The sequence below is a fragment of the Ursus arctos genome, chromosome Y (genome assembly GCF_023065955.2).
Source record: "Ursus arctos isolate Adak ecotype North America chromosome Y, UrsArc2.0, whole genome shotgun sequence".
Classification (NCBI taxonomy): domain Eukaryota; kingdom Metazoa; phylum Chordata; class Mammalia; order Carnivora; family Ursidae; genus Ursus; species Ursus arctos.
This window is the reverse complement of record NC_079874.1, coordinates 22,725,500-22,750,842: the sequence shown is the minus strand read 5'-3', so window position 1 is coordinate 22,750,842 and position 25,343 is coordinate 22,725,500. Positions and strand designations below refer to the sequence as shown.

The window sequence follows — 25,343 nt, the reverse complement described above, 5'->3', positions numbered from 1 at the left end:
CAATAAATGCAATTTTAAACCTTCATATGTATTAACTCACTTAATTCTTATGTCATCCATATGAAGCCTGTATACTATGACTATCCACATTTTATAGATGAGGAAATGTGAGGCACAGAGAGGTTGGTGACTTGATCAGTGAAGTAGCAAGAATCATTTCCGGGTATAAATACAGACTAGGTTGAATTGGTTTTCCCATGATACTTATTAGATCACTGAATTCTGTAACAATGTGGGAAGGCAATTTATTGGTGTAATTGCTTAGGCTTGTAAGGAATTTTTCATTGCAGTATTCCAAATAAGGTGTCCAGGCATCATCTTTATCACACCTAGCATACAAATATTGAGTCCTATTGCCACCAAGAATTTGGCTTCTTCTCTTTCAACACTACCTCATAATATCTTAGCAGTCAAACATAACTCACTTTTCTCCTCACTTAGTATTTACATGGACCATTAAAAGCCTTCTATTTGTAGTTTCCTCAATCAGTGGCAGAGTTTAAGTTTCATTTCATTCCCATGAACTTATAGCTTTTATTTGTGGGGAAAAACTAGCCAGAATTTTTTTTAACTTTTGCATATTATCTATAAAGTACTACTAGTATTTATGCAAACTACAGCCTGGGGAATTATAATATTTTGTGAAATTTTGATTATGCATATTATTTAAAAGTGACACCAGTCTAAGACAAAGATAGTATTTATTTGTGGTAAAAGCCAACTGAATGAAGCTATAATTTTATTCCATTATTATTACTACATCTGCAACCTTTTCCACCTAAGTAGATGTTTGAAATAAGCATATACAATTATTGACTATTTTCTACAAATATTTATTGTAACACTTGAACAGAACTATAGGAAGCCCTTGGCACTGATAGAAAATACTGATTCAGTGTGCATTTACAAATATTTATACATAGGAAAATTTAGTGTGATTTACATAAAAAATATTAGACTACTTACACAAAACTTTAAAATATTCTTATCAAAAACCAGGGAAGTACTGTATTGCGACTAACATAATATAATAAAAAAAAGCATTAAAAAAATAAAATATTCTTAGTAATAGTTATCAGAATTAGAAAAGTAAAATTAGGCTTGAGACACTGCCTGTTCTAGAACACTGGCCTCTAACAGCACCTCCACTGCTGGAAAAAAATATTTAAGTCTGTCATGCAACAGGAAAACAAAACAAGCTATTCTGGAACAACTATTCTACACAGAAGAGAGCTGCTCCCAATTAAAAAAACCAAAAGTACACATTTTTAGGCATTAACCAACCAAGCAAACAAAACAATGAAATATCATATTTGTGGATTTTTCAATTTTAATAAGATGTTGATAAAAATATGTTTTTTAAAATTAAAACATTTCTATCATGTATGTTTTAAAATTCAGGGAACACAAATCATTAATATACATAGTTAATCCTATATTATGCAGTCCCTTTTAAAAAGCACTGATGCACCCAACAGTTATAAGTATCATTTCATAAAGAACAACACAAAGCTTATCATCACTAATACCCAATACCTATAGTTACTTGCTGTTCTGGAACACAATGAATTAAAAACTACTTTTTTTTTTTTTTGAAAATGGTCTAAACTCAGAGTTTTCTTGCTGCAAAAAACCCATTATTATTCTAGAAAATGTAGGTTTAGGTAAGGAAATGTGAAATAAATACTGTAAATTAAATTACTAAAATTTGAGGAGCAGAAGGTCTGTAGTCTATTGGTAATTAGATTTTAGTTGGTTGATATGAAACTGTAAACTCACTATCCAGACCAGCTAAGATTGGTTTAGAATAGTGATTATTTGAAGGTTATATTTCTTATGGAAGAAAAAATTTATGGGGCGCCTGGGTGGCACAGCGGTTAAGCGTCTGCCTTCAGCTCAGGGCGTGATCCCGGCGTTCTGGGATCAAGCCCCACATCAGGCTCCTCTGCTAAGAGCTTGCTTCTTCCTCTCCCACTCCCCCCGCCTGTGTTCCCACTCTCGCTGTCTCTCTGTCAAATAAATAAATAAAATCTTTAAAAAAAATGAAGAAAAAATTTACAGTACAAACTTGTAAAGGCTTAGGGTTTATTGTTGAAATTTAAATTGCTCGGAAATTTAAAGCAAATACTTATTAAGGCAGAAATGATATTTTTTTCCCCAAAAGGACTGATGACACTAGGTTATTTCCATTTTATTAAAATGAAATTTATATAAAATTGATTCCTGAAGGCTTCTTAATGTGTAGTTCTTGTTTAGTACTATAGTGGAACTACAGTGGCTCATTATAGGTTTCAATAGGAAGAATAGGTTTCTAGTTGGCTAAAATATTTATGTGTTCTGGATTTGGGGGAAAGAAATTCAGCTAAATTTTTTTTAACTTAATATAAGCCACATTAAGAGTCAAGGCTTAATTCATACCAGCTGTCAGAATTCCAGTTTATTCTCCATATAAATACATTGATTAGAGCACAGATAGCATACATAAGCTTATAGTCCCATCCCTGGTATACATAACAAGAACTATGATATATTCCTATCGGTTGTCTTGGTAGGATTGTGACTATGCCCTATATTTCAAAAGGCTAACATGAAACCTCCAATATCTGCTGTAAAGAAAAGGACTGACCTGCTGGGAGGTGTTGCAACACCTCCCAGCAGCTGGAGAGGACAGTGAAGTGTTTAGGTTGTTTGCTGGGGACACATCTGCACTGCAGAGCAGCCGTCTCGTGAGTGGGCAGAGCTGTCACTTCGTCAGCCGTAACACTCTGGCAAACATTTATGTGTAAGAATTGAGTTGTTCTTTTGACTGAGACTGGATATCTTGCAGTTCCTGTTCTTCCTTTGCTTTGATATCCTGGTAAGCCTGCATTTTGCTTGCATCCTTTAAGTAAGCCCAGTTAGAAGACAGTATCATGAGGAAGTGGATCTGGAAAAGAAGGGTGAGCGTGATGGCTAGTGAGCATGTCAGAAGGCAAAGCAAGCTGCTAGGCAGACTACACGGTCTTTGCTGTCAAAAGGGAGAGGGTTATTCTGTTATACTCCTTCTGCTGTCAGAGCCATCAGATTCTGGAAGCAGCTCTACTACTATGCTTAAGAGTAGAAGGCTGAAGAAGAGTTAGTCTACAGACACAGTGAACTGAAAAAAATGGCCAAAGTTACTGTTTAGAAAAAGCAAACATGAAATAAATATGAGAGTGCTGTTTACAATTTTAAGAATAATTTTAAAGACTAATGTAGAAGTTAAGAAACACACTGTGTTTACTTTTGAATAACTGTATTGCAAAGACCTTTTCTCCTTATAGACAAAAATCAATTTCCCCCAAAGAGTTAAAGGTATGAACAATGTTTATTTTGAGTAAATAATTTAAAAACTACATATTGAATATGGAAAAATTAGATGAATGTAAAAACAAGAAATTAAGATTAATAAAGTATGCAATCTCTGTGTTAACAGATATTTGGAGTACAACTATATTATTTGGTTTTACAAAATGTAAAAATCCTTATTATGATTGTTTATAGTTCGTGTGGCAAACATTTCTTTCCTGTTTATTTAATTAAAAAATAAATATGTACCTCATGTATCTTATATTTCATGTTTACCTTTTGACATATTGAGACCTTCATATTCAGACACAATTTTTCTATTAAAATGTTGTGTGCAGTTTCAGAATGGGCTACTGAGCAAGTACATTTCATTAAACACAGCAATTTAAAGATATCAGTTTGGGGACTGTAAAAGGAATCAGAGGATTATGCCCAAAAAATCAGATATGAATTAATTCTCTTTTTGAAGGAAACACATTTGTGGCTTTTTTCCTTCAAATTCTCATGTCACCTTTTAGGAGTATTTGTTATGGTAATGAGGCATATGATCATAAAGTATTTTAAATCAAAATATGTTTGCAAAATGCTTTGCAGAAAAAGTCTGATAAAACAAAATACAGATTAAAATTATTCCTTTTCTATTTCATCTTTAACACTTTTCATTTTTGTCACTGAAACTGGTTACTAAGCAAGTAAAAGTAATGGAAAATGCAGGTATTACAAAGTTTTAACACTTCATTTAGAAACATGCTGAAAGTTTAAGAAAATTTGTCTTTAACGGATGCTGACCCACAGCAGTACATAACTGAATCCTTCTCACAACGTGGAAGTAGCCAGATCTCATTTTGTAATGCACTCAGGGTAAGTCAGCTTATTAATCTACGATGTGAAATGAGCGGACTAGAGCTATTTACAAATTACTGTCACCAAACTGCAGCAACCTAGACTCTGCTTTAGTCTGGGGCGACAGGGAGATTTCAGGCTGCGGAGGAGCGCTCCCTACAGCTCCTTGTTGGCCTTAAGCAATTTAGAATTTAGTGCAGCAATCTTCCCGACTCTTAAACTTCAAGACGGCATAGTTATAGGTAGTAGCCATCATGTAGATCAGCTGGGGGAAGAGAACAGAACACGACAGTAAGATACAGGCAGTCAGGGCCGGTGCCCGCTCAGGACCCACGCAGTGGCTGCTTTTCCGTTTACAAACACAGTAGAACTAGGTTAAGTGCTATTCCTAGTCAACACCTATTCCAGGTATTGACACTCTCTCTTCTTTCAAAAGAATCCAAATTCCACTATATATACTCAGTTACCAGGACAGATAACAAGTACTGCCTACACTTCAGCCCTGGGGTAAGTTTCCACCAGTGAAGTGGAACCAAGACTATGTCCCAGAGGTGTGTTGCTGGAAAGCAAATCGAGCATCAGAGCCTGGAGGGTGGGGGGGCTGTTCTAGGTGGGCCTGGAGCCGCAATTACTCACCAGTGCAATGACGGTGGCACCAGCTCCAGCACAGGCCACGATGAACAGGTGATAGGACATATAGAACTAGGAAAGAACAGGGCACCAGGTGAGCAGTGGATGGGGAAGGACCGGGCCTCCACCTGTTCTTTCTCCTCAAGAGCTGCTTTCCGCCACGCTGTGTGCCAAACTGCACTCCTTTCAAGTCTCTGTCTCAACCCTGGCTCACTGCAGAAAAGCATCATGTAGGAGTTTTCTAAAACTTTATGATGCCTAGGTTATACCCTACACCAATTAAATCACAATTTGGGGGCTGGACCTCAGTCATGAATATAATTCTCTTTTATGACTACAGTGTGCAGCGACATTTGGGAGCTCCTGCTTTGAGCCACACCTTAGTATAGATATACAAACTGCCTAATGATGGAGGCAGTGGCTGATTATTTCAGTGATTCACGGCTTTCCAAAAGCATGCTAAGATTCTCTTAAATATGCACTCTTACTAGTGCATTTAAGACTTTTCCTTTATAAACACTTATAAGATGTCTAAACACTTATAAGGTGTCTAAAACTATTCTAGAGCTCTAATATTTTAAACAAAGATTTTCAATCTAATTAAAAACAAAGAGACATACCAGTAAATTACTATAGAAATATAATTAAGTATAATTGACTTAAAAAATAGTTTATACACAAATTCAGAGGAATCTTTTCAAGAAAATTATATTTACTCTGTAACGAATGTCCTACTTTCAAAAAAATACGTGGCAGTGAAAAAGAAGAAGCCACATATGTTTTCAGATGTGCACAATTGGTATCAGTACATATTACTGCCAAAAGAGGAAGCTTTCTGATTGCTAAGGATCCTTACTGAATATCTGGACCACATAAAATGGCCATTTGCTAGGTCAAAAATGGCTAACTATTGGTGATTGCATACAAATCAGTTTACAAAGCGAGGCTTTCCTTACTAGCATTTGCACCATCTCCCGCTCTTTCTACCTAGGAGGGCCTTTTCTTCACTGTCCTTTGCCAGGTTGACCATGCCCAGGCCCAGACAGAAGAAGGTTTTACCTCATTGGTGTTGCAGATGTTCTCAAGAGCAGAGCCACATATTTTTCCTGGAAAAGCATCCCAAGGAATGATTGCTGTGGAGTGAATCACAACAGAATGTTAGTTATTAGTACACACTGCACATCCTCACCACTTCAGGGTACAGTTACTCTGTAATTGTACACTGTTCTTCATCAACACTTGACATGTCTGCCGTCCGCAGACCAGGGCTTTTGAAATAAAAAGTAAGCCCTATCTGGACAACAGGGTAAGAGCAAAGGTGAATTAGAAATTTAAACACTCTGACTCTTTCCCCTGACTTTTTTCCTTTTACAAATTCCACTTTGTTCACTAAATATTTATTATATCACAAAGCTAGGATTTCCCTACAGTTAATTTATGAACTACTAGTTACAAAGAAATAACTATAATATGACACGCATATAAAACTATTCTTCATATCACATATTATATTACACTCAGGTCAAATATATTTCTATACAAATGTCTTGGTTTGTGGCCTTCCAACTAAAAAAGAGGTGCTCACAACAAGATGTTTTTACTCTCTCATGAGATAAGCACTGAAATTGAGAGTATACACTCACAAGGTTTCATGGACATTTTGCAGAGTAATTACAAATTACAAATACAAATTTAAATTTGTATTTTGCATGTATTTTACAATACATTTTATTATGTTCAATGTATTGGACCTAATTTTGGATTGAAAGTCTAATTGTAAATATTTAAAAAGAAAAACACTGTCTTTCACCCCAGAGGACAGGACAAGCACAGTCTATAATGTGTCTCTCGCAGTAAACCGTGAGTTTTCTCTGTATTTAACAATTGTCCCTAGGCTAATGCTTCTCTTTTCTATTTAATTTAAACATAAGTGCATATGTTTTCTGCATACGTGTGTCCTTAAAAATTAAAAATAGCTGAAATTACACTTTTTTCAGTATATAAGGCATAAAGATTAAAAAAGAAAATCTGGGGGCGCCTGGGTGGCACAGCGCTTAAGCGTCTGCCTTTGACTCAGGGCGTGATCCTGGCGTTCTGGGATTGAGCCCCACATCAGGCTCCTCCGCTATGAGCCTGCTTCTTCCTCTCCCACTCCCCCTGCTTGTGTTCCCTCTCTTGCTGGCTGTCTCTCTCTCTGTCAAATAAATAAACAAAATCTTTAAACAAGGAAGGGAAGGGAAGGGAAGGGAAGGGAAGGGAAGGGAAGGGAAGGGAAGGGAAGGGAAGGGAAGGGGGAAAGAAGGAAGGGAGGAAGGGAGGAAGGGAGGAAGGGAGGAAGGGAGGAAGGGAGGGAGGGAGGGAGGGAGGAAGGAAGGAAGAAGGAAAGAAGGAAAGAAAGAAGAAAGAAAGAAAATCTGCATATCCTTCCATCCTTTGGCCTCAGCCAGAAGTAACTCTTTATGTTTCAGAAGAGAAATAACAAGTCCCCAAACTGTGAGTGAAACAATGATTTCAAGAATAATTGGTTGTAGAAATATTCCCCAAACTGGGTTTATTGAGAGAAAGACTATAAACAATTTCAATAGAACAAACCAGGGCACCTTGGTGGCTCAGTTGGTTGTATCTAACTGTTATTTTTGGCCCAGGTCATGATCTCAGGATCGTGAGATCCAATTCCAGGTACATCTCCCACTGGGCATGGAGTCTGCTTGAGATTCTCTCTTTGTCCCTGTTCCTCTGCCTCTCCTCCCACTTCCTCTCTATTTTTTTTTTTTAAAGAAGAACATATGAAACTGATCACAATGATTAAAAAGCCACCCGTGTAATCACTGAGGTCCAGACACCTGCACGAGAGGCTAGAGGTTCGTCGGGGAAACGAAAGGAGACGGTACCGTATTGTCGGATATCCACGCAGATCTGCTCCACGGCGGCTGTGCCGTTGGTCTGGGGTGACTTGATGACCTCACAGGTTGACCAGATGTTGTAGAACATAAACACGGGCACGGCGGAGAAACCAAACACGCCCAGCCAGGCCACTCCCAGCACGTAGGTGAGGAACACGAACTGAGCCGAAAAGGAGGAGGAGAAAGAAGCGTCATGGCGGGGGGCGGTGTGCATCACTGGGGAGGAGATGCTGACACAGCTCTGGCTGGATACCGAGCCTGTGGGGTGCGTTCCCAGCACCGCCTGGGCCACCGGAGCGACGGGCAGAGTGACAAGGGAGAGGAGAAGCGAGGGCTGGGCCAGGGCGGTCGTGCTCTCCAGAGCTAGACGATGGAGAATGCGACTGCCCAAAGCCACTTCAGGGACTCTGTGCGGCTCCCTCTCTCAATGAACAAGGCCAGGAGACCCCACACAGCGATCTCCCTTGTTCAAGATTGCAGAACAAATTAGAAAGGTAGACAGCAATTACTAAGTATTAGTTCTATATTGATCATGGTAATTATGTAATGGGATGCTTTCACAGCACTGAATTATAACTTCATGTTAGTCTCTCAAAAATTGTCTTTATTTTATACAACATATGGCTAGTAGTATAAGTACTTCAGGAAGCACTTTCTCAAAAGGAATTTGGCTAGTTTCATTGTCCTGTGAAATTAGCAAAAGCATTGGATTCCTGAGCCTTTTGTTGAAGTTTAACATTACCTTAAACACAAACTTAATGAACACTGATGTGACAAAAATCTCATTCCTCTTTGGTTTTCTTTTAACGTTAGCATTCACAGCAGTTCTACAAGCAGCAACGGCCTAGGAAAAAATCTTCATTGTGTTCTACACATTGCTATGGACAATTTCAGGAAAAATAAAATGATATCACTTCACTTTATTTATAACCTTCTGCCAACCACTAATTTTAAGAGAACTTTGAAAGACTATCTAAAAACTTTTGTGGTATTTATAGTCTCAGAATATACGCCCTCAGAGTATGTAGCAAGTGTTTGGATTTCTCCTAGTTTGCCTTTTATTTCTTAAACTAATCATGAAGACCCAATATTTGGACCATGGGAGGTCCACTTGGTGTCAGGCTCAGACAAGCCACTTCCTGTTGGTCACCCCAGGAAACTCTAGAAACTGGTCACTTTTTCTTTTATTTCAAGGACATTCACACTTTCAAAAGCATTTCCATTTGTGAAAATATTCAAAGAAGTACATTTCATCAGTTTCACACACCCTTTGTCCCCAGTGCTTATGGATACACTACTACACACTAGGGTTTGTTTTTCTTACTCTTTGCCCTTTTCAATAACACCACAAAAATGTAAAAAAGGACTGGGTAGTTCCTTGTTTGGTCAGCCCTGCCTTTCAGCTACGGTCAGTGTTCCAAAGGGTAGGCCAGGGCTCAGTGGAATGCACCCCCTGTGGACCATTCCTATCATGGCAGCCTTAAGCATTCAGAGTTGCTCCCTAGTGTGATCCCAGGGTAGAAGCCTCCCATAACACACTAGAGAGTATCAGGGATTCTGGTGACAAAATTCAGTTTTGTTGTCCCTGGTGGGCAAAGGTCATTTGTCTTTGGCACCTCATACAACTTCCTTCTTTAGCTGTTCCTCTAGCTGTCAACAACCTTCCCTGTCACTTCTGTCTTCCTAAAATGCTCGAGCAGGTCTGTTCAAAGATCCCCTTGAATGTATCAACAATATCACAGTGTTAAGGATCAAGTGATTAATGAGAAAATGAATGAAGCCAGCCCTGCAAAACAATCTTTTCAACTTTTTAGAATAGATCTTCTCTATAAATAAATATCATCTAACAAATTCAACAGGTAAAAGTGGCTGTGCTGGTTAAGAGACTTCCGGAAGCCTCCAGGTGTACCCACGCCTTCACCAGGAGAACCACTCGAAACATAGGCTCACATGGTCTTGCACCATATGGATGAAGCCACACCAAACAAGTTCCTGAAATTTGACTATGTATAATTTTCACACATCTTAAAAGAATCATCATATCCCCCACACCCCTGCAACATTTAAAAATGCAAGAACCATTCTAGGCTCATGTGCTATACAAAAACAGGTAATGGGCTGGATTTGGCCTGCAGGTTGCAGTTTGCAAGCCCTATCTTAGCCTATAAGCTTTTTGAGAAGACTGTATTTTAATCTTTGCACCACTAGCAATGAGCAAAATTTGCAGCTATGTGCTTGATACAGTGCGTGCTTGGTATATACTTCCAGAACAGTTATGACAATCAATCATAGTACAGGTATGGCTTTGGTCCAATATGAATATTCAAAGACATAGGATAGCATTGAGACAATATGAAAATTTTTCAGTATTCTTATTTCCATTACACTGATAGGAGAAAGGTTTAATAGTATTACCAATATATTTTAATTTATTATCAATACGATGTTGGAGGTGCTTATTATATCCCCAACTACAAATTGGTAAGAACAATATTTGTGTCATGTGCTCTACATCCACCTTTGATTATCTCATAGCTTTCACCAAATACAAATAAATACCCAGAGGTGTAGCTCTGGTTGTATGTCAGAGATTTGTACTAACCATCCCACTGATGCATCGGCCACAGGCACTTGCTTTAAACTCGCCATGCAGCTCCTTCACTGCACTTGTGGTATAGAAGCCTTCCGCCAACAGAATGATCCCATACAAGAAGAAGAAGGATGCGATCCCATAGATGACATATTGCATCAGCTGTATTCTATGGAAAGGAAGACAAGATCCAAAAAAGTGACATTCACCACATGGTGAAGAGAAGATGTTTTTGGCCTCTGGAGGGAGGGCACGAGGGTTAGTGATGTCCTGTGACATCTCCCACCCTGCTAATGGCTTCAGTGGGCTCGTAGAGCATTCCGGGAAGGCATCCCTGCCCGCCTTTACAGTAACCCCCTACAGTAACCTAGGCCTTTCTTCCAAGGTGGACCCAACACTGAGATGGACAACCTTTCCAGGCAAGGGATAAGTCTACCTGGTCAGGGGAAGAGGCTCAGTTGTCATCTTTCAATACTCACCTGTGTCCTTCTCCATGAGTCCTTATTTTGCATGTAAGTAAACACAGACATTGAGAAGTTAAGTTACTCATCCAACAGTTCAGATGTTTGTGGCAGAGCCAGCATTTGAACTCTGGTCTAAGGACAACATGTTTTTTCTGCCATAGCAAAACGCCTTCCAACCAGGCCTACTAATTGTTATTCTGTTAGACTCACCTACATAAGCACTTAGGGCTTCTATGCGTTAACTTGGGCAGATGTTTTTGCATTGAGATTTCATTATACAAATGGTAATACGTCAAAATACAGAAAGTCAATTTGCAACTAACTTTGTCCTAATGAATAACCACAAAGACCCAGGTAACCATTCCATATCCTTAGGTCACCCATGAGAATCAGTGGAAGCTTTAGAAAATACAGGTACTGGGTTGTATCTTCAGAGATTATGGCTTAATTAGTGTGGGTGAAGCATGGGCATGGGGATTTTAGAGCTTCGTAGAAGCTTCCCAGATTCAGTCTTGGTAAATATTTCTTGGTCTTCTTTTACATTGCCTTCTTTGCCACTCAGTAAATGTCTTCTCCTGTTCATAATACTTTCCCCCTTCTCACACTACTTGTTTCTTTACATGACATTAATGGACAGAAAAAAAAGAATACAATTTTCTCCCTAAGGATTCATCCAATGTGTTCCAGTATAGTTCCAAAAATATTCATTCATATCTTTTCCTGTCTAGTGAACTTTCTTACAATTACAAAAAAAAAAAAAAAAAAGCAAGCATTGTTAAACTCTGGGATTCAAAAAGAGAAGAAAGAAAACCCTGAAGGAATTGGAGAAAAGGAAGAACATATTAAGGCTGGGTTTATATAGTTAGAGAATCAGTTTAGTTGTTAAAACTCCACTGAGAATGTTTCCAGAATGAGAAGGCAAAGATTTGGGGCTAAACCCCTGAAATAGCCTTTTATGCAGAGAAGGATGCCCAAGGAATTATTCTTCATTGATAAAATATTATTCTTGTAGACTTTGACTTGGGCTAAGTCTTCAGTGGGTTTCCAAACATCCCAGGGATGATTTCCTATGAGAAAACTAGAAAGTGGAAGGTGTTATATCGATATGAAGATTGGCAACATCAATCTAACCTTGCCAACATCTTTCATGTCCACAGTTACTGTATACTCTCTAAACAATATATATATATATATTTATACTATACATATACATACATACTTGGCTGTTACCAGGTGCTATTCAACTGCCAGTCCAAAGCACCCTGGATTCCAAATAACCATCAGTGCCTTACTTTTATTTTTTCCATCTTTTGTAAACCTTTTTTATTATCTGCACACAGTGAATATTAATCAAAGCATCAGTTTTCTGTCGGCAGAACAAAAAGTCTTTTTCTCCTATTATTTTTATTGTACTAATATATTTTAATTATAACTTGCTATATTAATCATTGTTGAGTGTATAGTTAAGAGGTATGAATTACAGGGGCACCTGGGTGGCAGCGTTGTTAAGCGTCTGCCTTCGGCTCAGGGCGTGATCCCGGCATTATGGGATCGAGTCCTACATCGGGCTCCTCCGCTGGGAGCCTGCTTCTTCCTCTCCCACTCCCCCTGCTTGTGTACCCTCTCTCGCTCGCTGTCTCTATCTCTGTCAAATAAATAAATAAATAAATCTTTTTTAAAAAAGAGGTATGAATTACATTCATATTGTGCAACCATCACCACTATCATTCTCCACATCTTTCATTACACAGAAGTAAAACTCTATACTCTCTAAATGATAATTCCCATTCCCTCTCCCTCTGCCTTCTGGCAACCACCATTCTATTTTCTCTATCTATAAATCTGACTGCTCGTAGGAAAAATTTTCAGTTTTTCACCATTGAATATGATGTTAGCTTTGGGTTTGTCATAGATGACTTTCTTACATTGAGGGATGTTCACATTAAACCCAATTTGTTGAGAGTTTTTACATTTGTGTATGTAGTTTTGTATGTTTGTGTTTGTTGAATTATGTCAAATGCTTCCTGTACATCTATTGAGATGATCATATAACATTTTGTCCTTTGTTTGGACATATTGATTTGTGGCTATTGAACCATACTTTCATACCTGAAATAAATTCCACTTAATCACGGTGAATGATCTTTTAAATGTATTATTGATTTCAGTTAGCTAATGTTTTGTTGAGAATTTTTGTGTCTATGTTCATCAGAGATGCTTGTATGTAATTTTCTTTGTGGTGTCTTTGATTTTGGTATCAACATAATGCTGACTTCATAGAATGTATTTGCAAGAATTCCTTTCTCTTTTATTTTTGGAATAGTTTAATAAGGATAGGTGGTGACTCTTCTTTAGATGTTTGGTAGAATCATCTATGAAGTCATCTGGCCCTGAATTCTGTTTATTGGGAATTTTTTAAAACACTGATTCGATTTTGTTACTAGTAATCAGTCTGTCCAAATTTTCTATTTATTCCTGATTCCGTTTTAGAAAATTGTTTCTAGGAATTTGTCCAATTCTTCTAGGTTGTCCAATTTGTTGGCTTAAAATTTGGATTGTAGTCTTTTATAATCCTTTGTATTCTGTGGTATCAGTTGTTACTTCTCCTTCATTCCTGATTTTATTTTTTGGAGTCTTCTCTCTTTTTTTCTTGAGGACTATAGCTGAAGATTATCAATTTTTTGTTATCTTTTCAAAGTACCAGCTCTCATTTTTTTATAAGTCTATCTCTCTAAACTTTTTTATTTCCTCTTAATAACTTTCAGCTTTGTTTGTTCTTCTTTCCCTAGTTTCTTGAGATGTAAAGTTAGATTGTTTGAGATTCCTCCTGTTTCTTGAAGTAGGCCTGTACCACTGAACTTCTCTCTTACCATTGCTTTCACGGAGTCCTAAGGATTTTAAAACAGGGTGCATCCATTTCATTTTTCTCAAGGTTTTGTTTTTTGGGTTTTTTTCCCCCCTCTTTGATTTCTTCATTGACCCTCTGGTTTTTTGTAGCTTGTTATTTAGTCTCTGTTTTTATTTTCCAGGTTTTTTTCTGGTAATTGATTTCTAGTTTCATCCACTATGGTTGGAAAAGATAATTGATATGAAATCAACATTCTTAAACTTACTGATTTATTTTGTGTCCTAACATGTGCTTTATTCTTCAGATTGTTTCATGTGACCTTGGAAACGCTTATACTACTACTTTGGATGGAAACTTTTGTATATGTCTGTTACATCCATCTGGTCTAATGTATCATTCAAAGAAACTGTTTCCTTATTGGGTTTCTGTCTGAACAGTCTAACCACTGATGTAACTGGGGTGTTAAAGTCTCTTACTATTATTGTATTACTCTCAATTTCTCCTTTTATGTCTGTTAATATTTGCCTTATATATTTAGGTGCTCCTATGTTGGGTATGTTAGATATATAAAATGGTTACACCTTTTTGTTGAATTGATCCTTTTATCACTTCTTATTCTTTTGTTACAATCTTTGTTTTAAAGAGTGCTTTGTCTGATATAAGTATTGTTACCCTGGCTTTTTTTTTTCCCCCAATTACAGTTGCATCTGAAATATCTTTTTCTATCCCTTTATTTTTAGTCTGTGTCTTTAGGTCTGAAGTAAGTCTCTAGTAGGCAGCATATATATGGTCTTGCTTTTTCTCCATTCAGTCATCCTGTAGCTTTTGATTTGAGCTTATAGTTCATAATTACTTAAAGATATCATTGAAATATATGTTCTTATTGCAATTTTATTTTTTTCTGGTTGTCTTTGTACTTCTCTGTTTCTTCCCTCTCTTGCTCTCTTCCCTTGTAGTTTAATGACTTCCTTTAGTACTATGCTTGGACTCCTTTCTCTATTTTTTGTGTGTCTATTATAGGCTTTTTGATTTGTGTTTACCATTAGGTTCATATATAACATCCTATGTAGATAGCAGTCTATTTTAAGTTGATGATCATTTAAATTTGAAAACATTGTAAAAACACTAAATTTTTGCTCTCCCTTCCAAGTATGTATATCTTACATTGTTTTATTTTGTGTATCCCTTAGATAGTTTTCATAGATATAATTGAATTAGCAACTTTTGTCTTTTAACCTTCACACTAGCGTTTTAGGTAAATGATATGTTTGTTTTACAAATGACATTTTATTCTTTTCATAATATTCTTACTCCTAGTTATGGCCTTTCCTTTTCCACTTAAAGAATTCCTTTTAACATTGCTTGTAAATCTCATTTAGTGGTAACAAGCTCTTTTAAAACTTCTGTTTGTCTCAGAAATTCTACTTGTCCTTTAATGCTAAATGAAAACCTTGCTGGATACAGTATTCTTAATTGTAGTTCTTCCTGTCAGTACTCTGAACATATCATGTCAGTTTCTTCTGGCCTGCAAAATTTCTACTGAAAAATTAGATGATAGTCTTATGGACTTCCCTTTGTACATAAGCATTTGGTTTTCTCTTCCTGCTTTAAAAATTCTTTTTTTTTTCTTCAGAATTTTCTGTTATTTTCATTACTATGTGTCTTGGTATGGACTCCCTTTGACTTCTTTATAGAGACCCCCATAGTGCAAATGGTACCATGCTTGATGTTGTCCAATAGATACCTTAACTGATTCTCATTTATTATTTTTTTCTTTTTGCTATTTTGATTGGGTGATTTCCATTACACTGTCTTCCAGATCAATGATTTGTTCTTCTGCATCTTCTAATCTGCTGTCAATTTCAGTTACTGAGGTCTTCATCTCTGACTGCTTTTTAAAAATACTTTCTATCTCTTTATTGAATTTCTCGCTGAGTTCATCCACTCTGTGTAACCATAATGTTGAATTCTTCATTAGGTAGATTGCTTTTCACCATTTTGCTTAGCTCTTTTTCTATGCTTTTGTGTTGTTCTTTCATTTGGAGCACATTTCTCTGTTTCCTCATTTTGTCTGACAGATACAGAGAGTCAGACAAAAGGAGGAAACAGTAAATTGTTCCTCTGTATTATGGAGATTAGCTATGTTCTCTAGACTTGAAAGTAGTGGTGTCATATAGAAGATATCTTGTAGGGCTTAGCACTCAATCTCCCCTAGTCACCAGAACAAGGCAGACCAGGGCTGCCTCTTATATGTGCACGAATACTCTTTCGTTTTTAAGGGGTAATGATTCCTTTGGTGTGTACTCTGGCCCCAAGCATGGCTGGCTGCAATGACCAGCTCTTACTACTGTAGTGCACACGTGAGATCTGGCCTCTAGCATGGCTGACTGAGAGGCCTGGGTATAGTTGCTGTAGGCTTGCTGATAGATGGGGTTGGATCTTGGCACAGCTGGTTGACAGGCTGGGCTGTACCCATGGTGGCATACAGGTGCATGGAGTTGCCACCCATTTCTGCAGCAGTAGTTGCTTTTGACGGGCTACTATCTTGACTGGAGCTCCCCACCAAGTGTGGTTGTGTGTAGACTACTTTAGAGAAACACCTCATGTGGGGCATATTTGGTGGAACAAATTCACTTGGGAATGCCATAGCAGGATAAGAACTGCTAGCAACATAGATAGAGAGTGTCAAAAGTGCCTCCCACTAGCTGGCTAAAGGAGTTAGAAGAATGGCACTCACTAGAGCTTCTATTTCTGGATAAAGCTCCTGCAGATCCCTGCCCCATTGATGCCCTAAGATTACTCAATAACTCCCCTTCATTTATAATCCTGGCATTTTTCAAGCTGCTGCCTCTGTACTTGGTCTTAGACTGAGTGATATAGTGCTGTGGCTCTTTAAGAGTGGAGTCTCAATTTTCTATAGATTTTCAGCTCTTCTGAATTAGACCTGCTGATTTTTAAGCTCCCAAAGTTAAGTACTGCTGTTTTTCAAAGACAGATATTATAAAAGCTTTTCTTCTCTATCTAAATCCCTAGAGTTTTGGATGCCTGGTGTGGGGCTTAATTCCATTGCTCCTCAGGGAGGATGTCTCTTCTTGTAATATCCGTCTCTCTTGTGGGACCTCATGCTGAGGGTCTGGTTCCCAAACCAGGTCTCCACCCCTCCACTTCTTCATTATTAAAAAAATATTTTGCTATAGAAGAGCTGTTCTGTTAGTCCTCAGGTGTTTTCACAGTGAGCTCTATTATATGTAATTGTAGTTTCAGTGTGTCCATGAGAGGAAGTGACTTTAAGATTTTCCTAATCTACCATCCTCCCCACAATTTCATTGTAGTTTTGATTTGCATTTCCCTACTAACTATTAATACTAAATTATATTTTTATTGGTTCCTTGCATATCTTCTATAAATAAATGTCTATTCAAGTCCTTTGCCCACTTTTAAAAAAGATTTACTTATTTATTTTTAGAGAAATAAAGAGACCAGGGGGATGGGGCAGAGGGAGAGGGAGAAGCAAACTACTCACTGAGTGTGGAACCCAACCTGCAGTCTAATATGGGTCTGGATCTCAAGACCCTGAGATCACGACCTGAGGTGAAACCAAGAGTTGAATGCTCAACCCTACCTAGCCACCAAGGCATCCTAAGTCTTTTGCCCATTTTTGAATCAGGTTCTTTGTTTTAATGTTGTTGAACTTTAACAGTTTTCTGTATACTCTGGACATTAATCCCTTTTCAGAAATGATTTAAAAATACATTCTCCTATTTTGTGCTTTGTCTTTTCACTCTGTTGATAATATCTTTTGATGCACAATGTTTAAATTTTCATGAAGTCCAGTTTGTCTGTTTTTACTTTGGTTGCTTGTCTTTGGTTTCATATACAAGAAATAATTGCCAAATCTAATGCAAAACTTTTGCCCTATGTATTTTTCTAAGAGTTTTATGGTTTTAGGTCTTTCATTTAAGGCATGGATCCATTTTGTATTAAATTTTGTATATGGTGTTAGGTGAGAGTCCAGTTTCACTCCTTTGCATGTAGATATCCAGCTTTCTCAGCAGAGATCATTGAAAAGACTGTCTTTTCCCAATTGAACAAATGGTCTTGGCACATTTAGATATCTTTTGATCATATAAGCAAGAGTTTATTTCTGGGCTCTCTATTCTATCCTGTTCTATCAGTCTATATGTCTACCGTTATGTCAATACCGTTTTGATTATCGTATCTTTGTAGTAAATTTGAAATCAGAAAGTATGAGTCCTCCAGTTTTGTTTTGTTTTTTTTAAGGACTATTACAGTTATTTGGCATCTTAGAAATTCCAATAAATTTTAGGATCAGTGTTTCTATTTCTGCAAAAAATAGCATCATTCAGATTTTGGTATGGATTGCATTAAATCTATAGATCATTTTGGGTACTACTGACAACTTAACAATAATAAAATTTCCATTCCATGAACATGAATGGCTTTCCATTTATGTATTTTTAAATTTCTTTCAGAATTGTTTCATAGTTTTCACTGTACAAAGCTTTTACCTCCTTTGTTAAATTAATTCCTAAGTATTTTGTTTGTTTTTGTACAGCACTGTAATTGGAAATACTTTCTTAATTTGATTTTCAAATTAATCACTAATGTTGTATGGAAACCTATTAATTTTAAGTGATAATTTTGAATTCTGCTACTTCACTGAATTTAAGTTCTAACAGTTTTGTGTGTATGGGTGTGTGTGGGTGTCTTTGTGATCCTTAGGGTTTTATATATTAGATCACACCATCTGTGAGCAGAAATAATTTTACTTGTTACTTTCCAATTTTGATTCATTTGGCTTCTTTTACTCACTTACTTGCTAGGTCAGGACTAGTAGTAGTATGTTGAATAGAAGCAGTGTAAGCAGACATTCTTGCTCTGTTCTTCATCTTGGAGGGAAAACTGGCAGTCTTTCAGCCTTGAGTATAATCTTTGATGTGGATTATCATTAAAATTTTTATAATGTAATGTCCTTCTGATCCTAGCTTGTTGACTGTTTTTATTATTAAAGACTATTGAATTTTGTCAGATGTTTTTGCATCATTTGAAATAATTATGCTTCCTCCTTTCCAAACCATTTTTATGTCAATGTGGTGAATTACATTGATAGATTTTCTTATGTTGAATCATGGTTGAATAAATCCCTTGGTCATAGTATATGCACCTTATAATATAAACAATATAGTGCTGAAATCAGTTTGCTAGAATTCTGTTGTGGATTTTTGCTTCAATGTTTATAGTGATTGATCTGTAGTTTTCTTGTAGTGTTTTTATCATCTTTGGTGTCAGGGTAATAATGCTGGTCTCACAGAATAAGTTAGGAAGTGTTCCCTCCTGGTCAACTTTTTTAAAAAACTTTGAGAAGGATTGATGTTAGTTTTTAAAATGTTTTGGAGAATTAACCAGTGCAGCCAGTAGGTCCAATGCTTTTCTTTGTTGGGACACTTTTGGTAACTGTTTCAATCTCCTTAATAATTATAAGTCTATTCAGACTTTGTATTTTTTTGTAGTTTAGTCTTGGAAATTTTTGTGTTTCTAGGAATTTGTTTAATTCATCTAAGTTGTCAAGTTTGTTATCAAATGCTCATAGTGCTCTTTTATAATCCTCTATTTCTCTAAAATTGGCAATGTCTTCACTTTCATTTTTTATTTTTCTTTTATGATTTTGTTCTTTTTCTTAGTTTATCTAGTGAAAGGTTTGTCAACTACGTATCACTGATTTCTCTATTATTTTTCTATTCCCTATTTCATTTATATCCTCATTAATCTTTATTATTATCTTCCTGTTGCTAGCTTTGGGTTTAATTTGTTCTTGTCTCTCTAATTCTTTTTTTAAAAAGATTATTTATTTATTCATTTGAGAGAGAGAGAGAGAGAGAGAGAGAGAGGGAGCTGGAGAAAGGGCAGAGGGAGAAGCACACTCCCCACTGAGCAGAAAGCCTGATGCAGGACTCAATTCCACAACTCTGACCTGAGCCAAAGGCAGATGCTTATCCTCTAATTCTTTAAATTGTAAAGTTAGGTTATTGATTTCAGCCATCTCTTGTTTGTGTAAGCATTTATAGCTATAAATTTCTTCCTTAGCATTATGCAAACTGCATTCCCTAGGTTTTAGTATGCTGTATTTTTATTGTCATTTGTCTAATTTCTCATACAATTTCTTCTTTAATCCACTGGTTGTTTGAGTGTATTTATTTTCACAATTTGTAAATTTTTCAGTTTTCCTTTTGTTATTAATTTCTAACTCTAGCCTGTTGTGGTTGGAAAAGGTAGTATGATATCTGACTTTTCAAATTTTTGAGACTTTATTTGTGGTCTAACATATGGTCTGTCATAGGAAATGTCCCATGTGCACTTGAGTAAAATGTATTCTCTTGTTGGATAGAATATCTTGTATATGTCTGGCAGATCTAGTTGGATTATTGCACAGTTTAAGTCTTCTATATCTATACTTTAGTATATGGGGTTATCTATCCATTAATTATTGAGAATGGGGTATTGAGTCTCCAACTATTATTGTAAAACTCTTTTTCCTCCCTTCAAATCTATTTTGATTCATATTTTGATATTTATAATAGTTTTCTCATGTTACTGCACTGGAACTTTTATTAATATATAATGTCCTTCATTGTCTCTTTTAACCTTAGAATTCAGCCTACTTGGAATTTATTGAGTTTCCTAAATGTTTTTTACCTAATTTGGGAACTTTTAGAATACTACTTCCTTGAATATTATCTTTGTCCCCTTTTCTCTTTCTTTTCCTTCCCGGACTCCCAAAATGTATATTTGTTGGCTTGTCTCATTGTTGGTTGTCTCATTGTTCACTTTTCTTCATTTCTTTATTTCTGGTCAAAAGACTCCATAATTTCTATTGTCCTAATTTCATGTTTGCTGATTGTTTCTTCTATCTGCTCAAATCTGCCTTTGAATCTCTCTAGCAAAAGTTTTCATTGTTATTGTACTTCTCAGTTCCAGAATTTTTATTTCATTTTTTAGATTTTCTGTCTCTTTGTTGATATTTTCATGTATTCCAGACACTGTTTTCTTAACTTCATCTAGGTCTTCCTTTAACTTTTTAAACATCTTTAAGGCCACTGATTTTTAAAAGTCTTTGTGTAGTAGACCTGCCATCAGGTCTTTTTAAGGGACAGTTTCTATTGCTGTTTCCTTTCAATGGAAATAACACTTATCTTTGTTTTGTATACCTTATTTTTTTTTGTTGAAAATTGTATATTTTAATCTAATAATGTGGTAACTCAAAAATCAGATTCTCCTTCCTTATCTTCTCTATGCTATTGTTTTTGTTCATTGCTTTTGATTGTTGCAGCATATCTGTGCTGAGGATCACTCTGAGATGTAAATTTAAGATTTTCTCATATCTTTTCTAATCCTGCGCCTTCCCCTGGACATGTGGAGTTACTTTCTACTTTCTCTTACATATGTGGTTGCTTTTGAATGTCATAGTCCTCAAAGTCTTGCTCACAAAAGAGAAAAGAGGAAAATAAAGGAGGGGAAGATAAGCATTGGCCCTTTAAGTCCCCTGGAAGTCACTTCAGCCAGAGTGGGAAGGGCTTAGAAGAATGAGAAGAAGAGCAACAGTGGCTTCCTGACCCTGCAATCAAAAGCAGCAGTCTGTAATTAGAGCATGCCTAATATTTGTACAATAGGATACTTTTTGCCCACCCTGGTTCTACCAGCTGTGTGCAAGCACTCAAGGTCTGAGAGGGTGGATGGTATGGTATCGACAGATGCTACAATGTTGAGGGCTAAAAGTGAATAAAATTAATCATCCAAGAGTCTCCCTGTTAGTTGTAAGCATTAAACAGAATCTTGATTTCTAAAATAGTTTTATCAGACAGATCCTGCTAATATAGACATTGATTGCATGAGAAGACATATTCCTGGCATTTCATATTTAACCATCTTTAAATAATCCTTGCTCCACTATAGATTTTAAGAAATGCCTTGAGGTGGTTGCATTTTAAATACGCTTTATTTTTCTTAAATTTTCAAGTTTCATTTTTTTATTAAGTTAATCTTTATGCCCAACATGGGGCTTGAACTCACAATCAAAAGATCAAGTCACCTGTGTACTGACTGAGCCACTCGGGCACACCTTAAATACACTTTAAAACGTAATTAATACTTACACCTCGCTGAACAAGGCATGGTCAGTGGTGTTGGTGGAGAAATGTTGTTCAAGAATTGCCACAGTGCCCGCAAGAGCCACATGCCCACAGCCACAGAACAAGGCGACCCCAGAGAAGCAGAGGATGGTGGCCACCAGAGAGGCGTAGGGGACTCCTCCCAGACACTTGATGCAGCATTCAAAGCAGCCTGAACCCAAAGGAGAAAAAATGCAGCAGTTACGGGCAAGAGGTCTCTGTCTTCAACAACATCCACAGAGAGGGTTCTCTCTTACCATCTCCCTTTTGTGCTCTGTGGTTAACAGCTCAACATGCCAAGGGCCAGTTTTGGGTAGTTGTCCTCTTCTCACATTCTGTGGGGAGGATCCTTGCTCTCCAAGAATGCAACTTAATTTACTTGGTGTAAATTAAGAGCAACCAACTGACAAATAATTAATGGAGTAAGTCACAATTCTACAGCTTCCTCATTGACCTGGGGCTGCAGTGGGGGATTGCTTGAGTGACAGTGAGGAGCAATTGTTCCACTAACAAAGTTAAAAGAGGGGACAACAATGAAGCTGCAGTTCCACGAAGAATAGTGATCCCCAGCTTAACCTTGGGGGGTTTCAATTACCTCTATTCTGCCAATAGCTTTCTTCCAGTCTTGACCTCTTAGGCAACCAGAAGCAGCACATATAGTAATTACACTGTTGCTGTATTCAGCAAATATCAACATGGTCACTTTGGAAAGGTGATGGTTATTTTTGGTCCCTACAAGTACAATGTCACCAACATCCACTCAAGTGGGTAAACTCAAGTTTCATTCATGTCAACATCAAATCCCCTCAACTTTTTAATAAAAATGTCTCTCCATCCAGCCAACACCAGCAGTTTATTCACCTTCCTCATCCTTCACAATTTCTATCTGCCTTCTTCTCTGATATATGTGTTCAGAGTAAGAACCCAGGGTGACATGTAAATACTTGAAGTAAAAGGAACAGAAGAGAAACAAAAGACAAAATGAACATCAATGACATGAAATGAAAAAGTTGAAATTCAAGGTAAATCTTGAGAAAAACAGGCTTAATCATTTTTCAAATAAACATTTTACTTAAGATGTTCATAAAGCTCTCTTAAAAGGGCAGAGCCAGGTGATATTTTCAATTCAGAGACATTTATGTTTCAGTTGAAGTGGTGCTGGCCTTGGAGCAATGTCAGTATCTCTCCTGACTTCCCATTCCTTGTTTATATTATCCACATCTTTAAATGGTTGTCAGGGAAATTGAACTCTGAATGCATTATGATGTTTAACTGTAATCCAGAGCAGTTCATTACTTCAAGGCAAGCACACTAAGCAAGCTAAGTTTATTTTCCCTAAATGGCCTTTATACTAGACAGGGAACGAATACCCAGCATAAAGCATTGGAAATAGGCTTTTAAATTTTGATGAGCATCCCATGCAAAAGTAGTATTTGCTAAAATCCACCACAAGAGGTGACTATAAATTCTCATTACTAGATTTCTCTTCAGTTCACTGGGAAGTAAAAAAGTTCAGAGCCTCATAAGAAAGTATGCTTTCTTTATTTCAAAAGATGGTTGGCTCTTGTCATGAAGACCAACTTCCTTAAAATGGATTTATGAAACTACATACAGTGGGAACCAGTGCACAATACAATTCAATTTCACCAGCAAGTCAGTACCTTCAAGACCTTTGGATACTTGAAATTTGGCAGCAAGGATAACGGAGTTCCATCTTATTCTGTCATACAGCTTTCTGGGAAGGAGAAGGCAACTGAAAGTCCAAATTCTCTCAGGAGTCCCAAAGCAAGAAAAACTACACTCTCAGTCTCGTGCCTCACTCCAGAAAGAGCAAGCAGACCTGACTGTGTGGTGTCATTCACCCCCTTCCCCATCCTCACCCTTTAGGATGGTGTGAAGAACTAGATAATGCTGTTTCCCTAACTAATGAAATTATAGTTACGCAGAGATGTGTGGCCTTGGGACTGTGCTGTCCAATATTATAGGCATTAGCAAATGCAGCTACTTAAATTATTTAAAATTAAATTTTAAAAAATTCAATTCAGTTGTGCTGGTCATTTTTCACATGTGCAATATTGCAGAACATTCCCTGTCTGCCAAACAGTACTTTGGAAGTAACATTTTTGACTTGTAACATAATTCAATTTTCAATAATGTAAGTTAAATAATAACTGGGTTGTCATGTAAATTTCATTAATTTAGTACTTTTTATTGAATTGGTGGGTGCCTAGCTCTGTGCTTGGCACTGAGAATACAATATGAAATAAGACATTTTTGGGTTGAAGGAAATCATTGTAACACTGAAGGCAGACAAACAACAATTATTATAGCAGTAATAATATTGGCCCTGATGAGGGCCAAAGTGTACACTGCTGGAGGGTCATAAAGGATTTTGTACAGAAATATCTAGTATGCAGTATATATACACAGCTGACATACTGCTGCTGATATATAATCTGATAAAATGCTCATTACTTCCTACATATTTTTGTTGCACACACATTTTACTAAGTCCACATCTTTTCTCATTGTGGCAACTTAGGGTAAGGTGGTGTACCAAGATGTGCTTGCCCTTTAATGACAGAACTCAGTCTTCCAAATCCACAGCTGCCACTTCAAAACAGTCTTTCATCCAAAGTTTTAGAGCAGAAGATCACTACCACTCCCTGGCTCAGAAAGACAAGTGAGGTTAGAAGAACGATGCCATTCAGTCCCAGATTTACCACCAGAGTAAGGCTCAAATTTCCCTCCGATATATCTCTCTCAAGGACTCCAGATACCCCATGCCATGGCTCTAGTTTTAGCAGGGAAAACCAGGGACGGGGAATCTGAGAGATCTCTTCTAAGACTCAAACCTCCTCAGCTGATTTAAAGTACTTCCAATACTCTTACATTTTCAGTACAAGATTTTGTTTGTAACTATAAGAATTCTGGCCCCTCAGAACAGAAGTCATTATATTGCACAAATACAGGTAAAACTCTCATGGATCCTGATTGCAAATATGACAAAAAGGTTGTGTTATACATAAAGGGAAAATACATGAAATAATAAAGCAAAATACAGAGCTTATTTTTATTTTGTTTATCACTTATCTGCAGGTTTAAAATTGCTTTTATGGTGCATATCTGAGCAAGCATACCTCCCTGATTTTAACTTGTATGTGACTCTATCTGTAGTGTGTTAAGATATCTTTGAACACAGGAAATCTTGCCATATGCTACTCCCTCATTCCAAAGAAACCAAAACTCATGCACAAAATTAATAAGAAAAAGTTAAAGGTACTGTCTAAATCTGATACTGATACTAGTAATGCTTCTAAATTTATAGAATTTGTGAATTGAAATTCATGTACGTGTGTATGTGATACATATGGTAGTAGAGGCCATGATGATGCTGTCTCTTCAGTCCGGCCTCATGTGCATGTGGTCTGTTCAAGTCACGTAGGGCCCTCTTCTTAGTTTAATGTTCTGCTGCCACTACATAAAATATTTAATAAGTTTTTAACAAGGGTGTCTGAATTTTAATTTTTTAGTAGCCCTGCAAATTATGTA

At 36.9% G+C, this 25,343-nt stretch overlaps 1 protein-coding gene across 2 annotated transcripts in view; it reads right to left on the bottom strand.

Moving 5' to 3' along the window:
- Nucleotides 1-961: 961 nt before the first annotated feature.
- The window catches only part of LOC125281247 (neuronal membrane glycoprotein M6-b-like), a 117,684-nt gene continuing 93,302 nt past the window's right edge, over nucleotides 962-25,343 (bottom strand). Inside the window, exons 2-7 of one of the 2 annotated variants that reach the window (XM_048213782.2) lie at nucleotides 21,777-21,963; nucleotides 10,306-10,462; nucleotides 7,692-7,863; nucleotides 5,860-5,933; nucleotides 4,807-4,872; nucleotides 962-4,435 (exon numbers count right to left, since the gene is read on the bottom strand). In XM_048213782.2, coding sequence (XP_048069739.1) covers nucleotides 4,355-4,435; nucleotides 4,807-4,872; nucleotides 5,860-5,933; nucleotides 7,692-7,863; nucleotides 10,306-10,462; nucleotides 21,777-21,963 — 737 coding nt within the window. In that variant the 3' untranslated portion in view covers nucleotides 962-4,354. The remainder of the gene's footprint in view (nucleotides 4,436-4,806; nucleotides 4,873-5,859; nucleotides 5,934-7,691; nucleotides 7,864-10,305; nucleotides 10,463-21,776; nucleotides 21,964-25,343) is intronic. The other variant, XM_057315428.1, reaches the window with a different exon arrangement.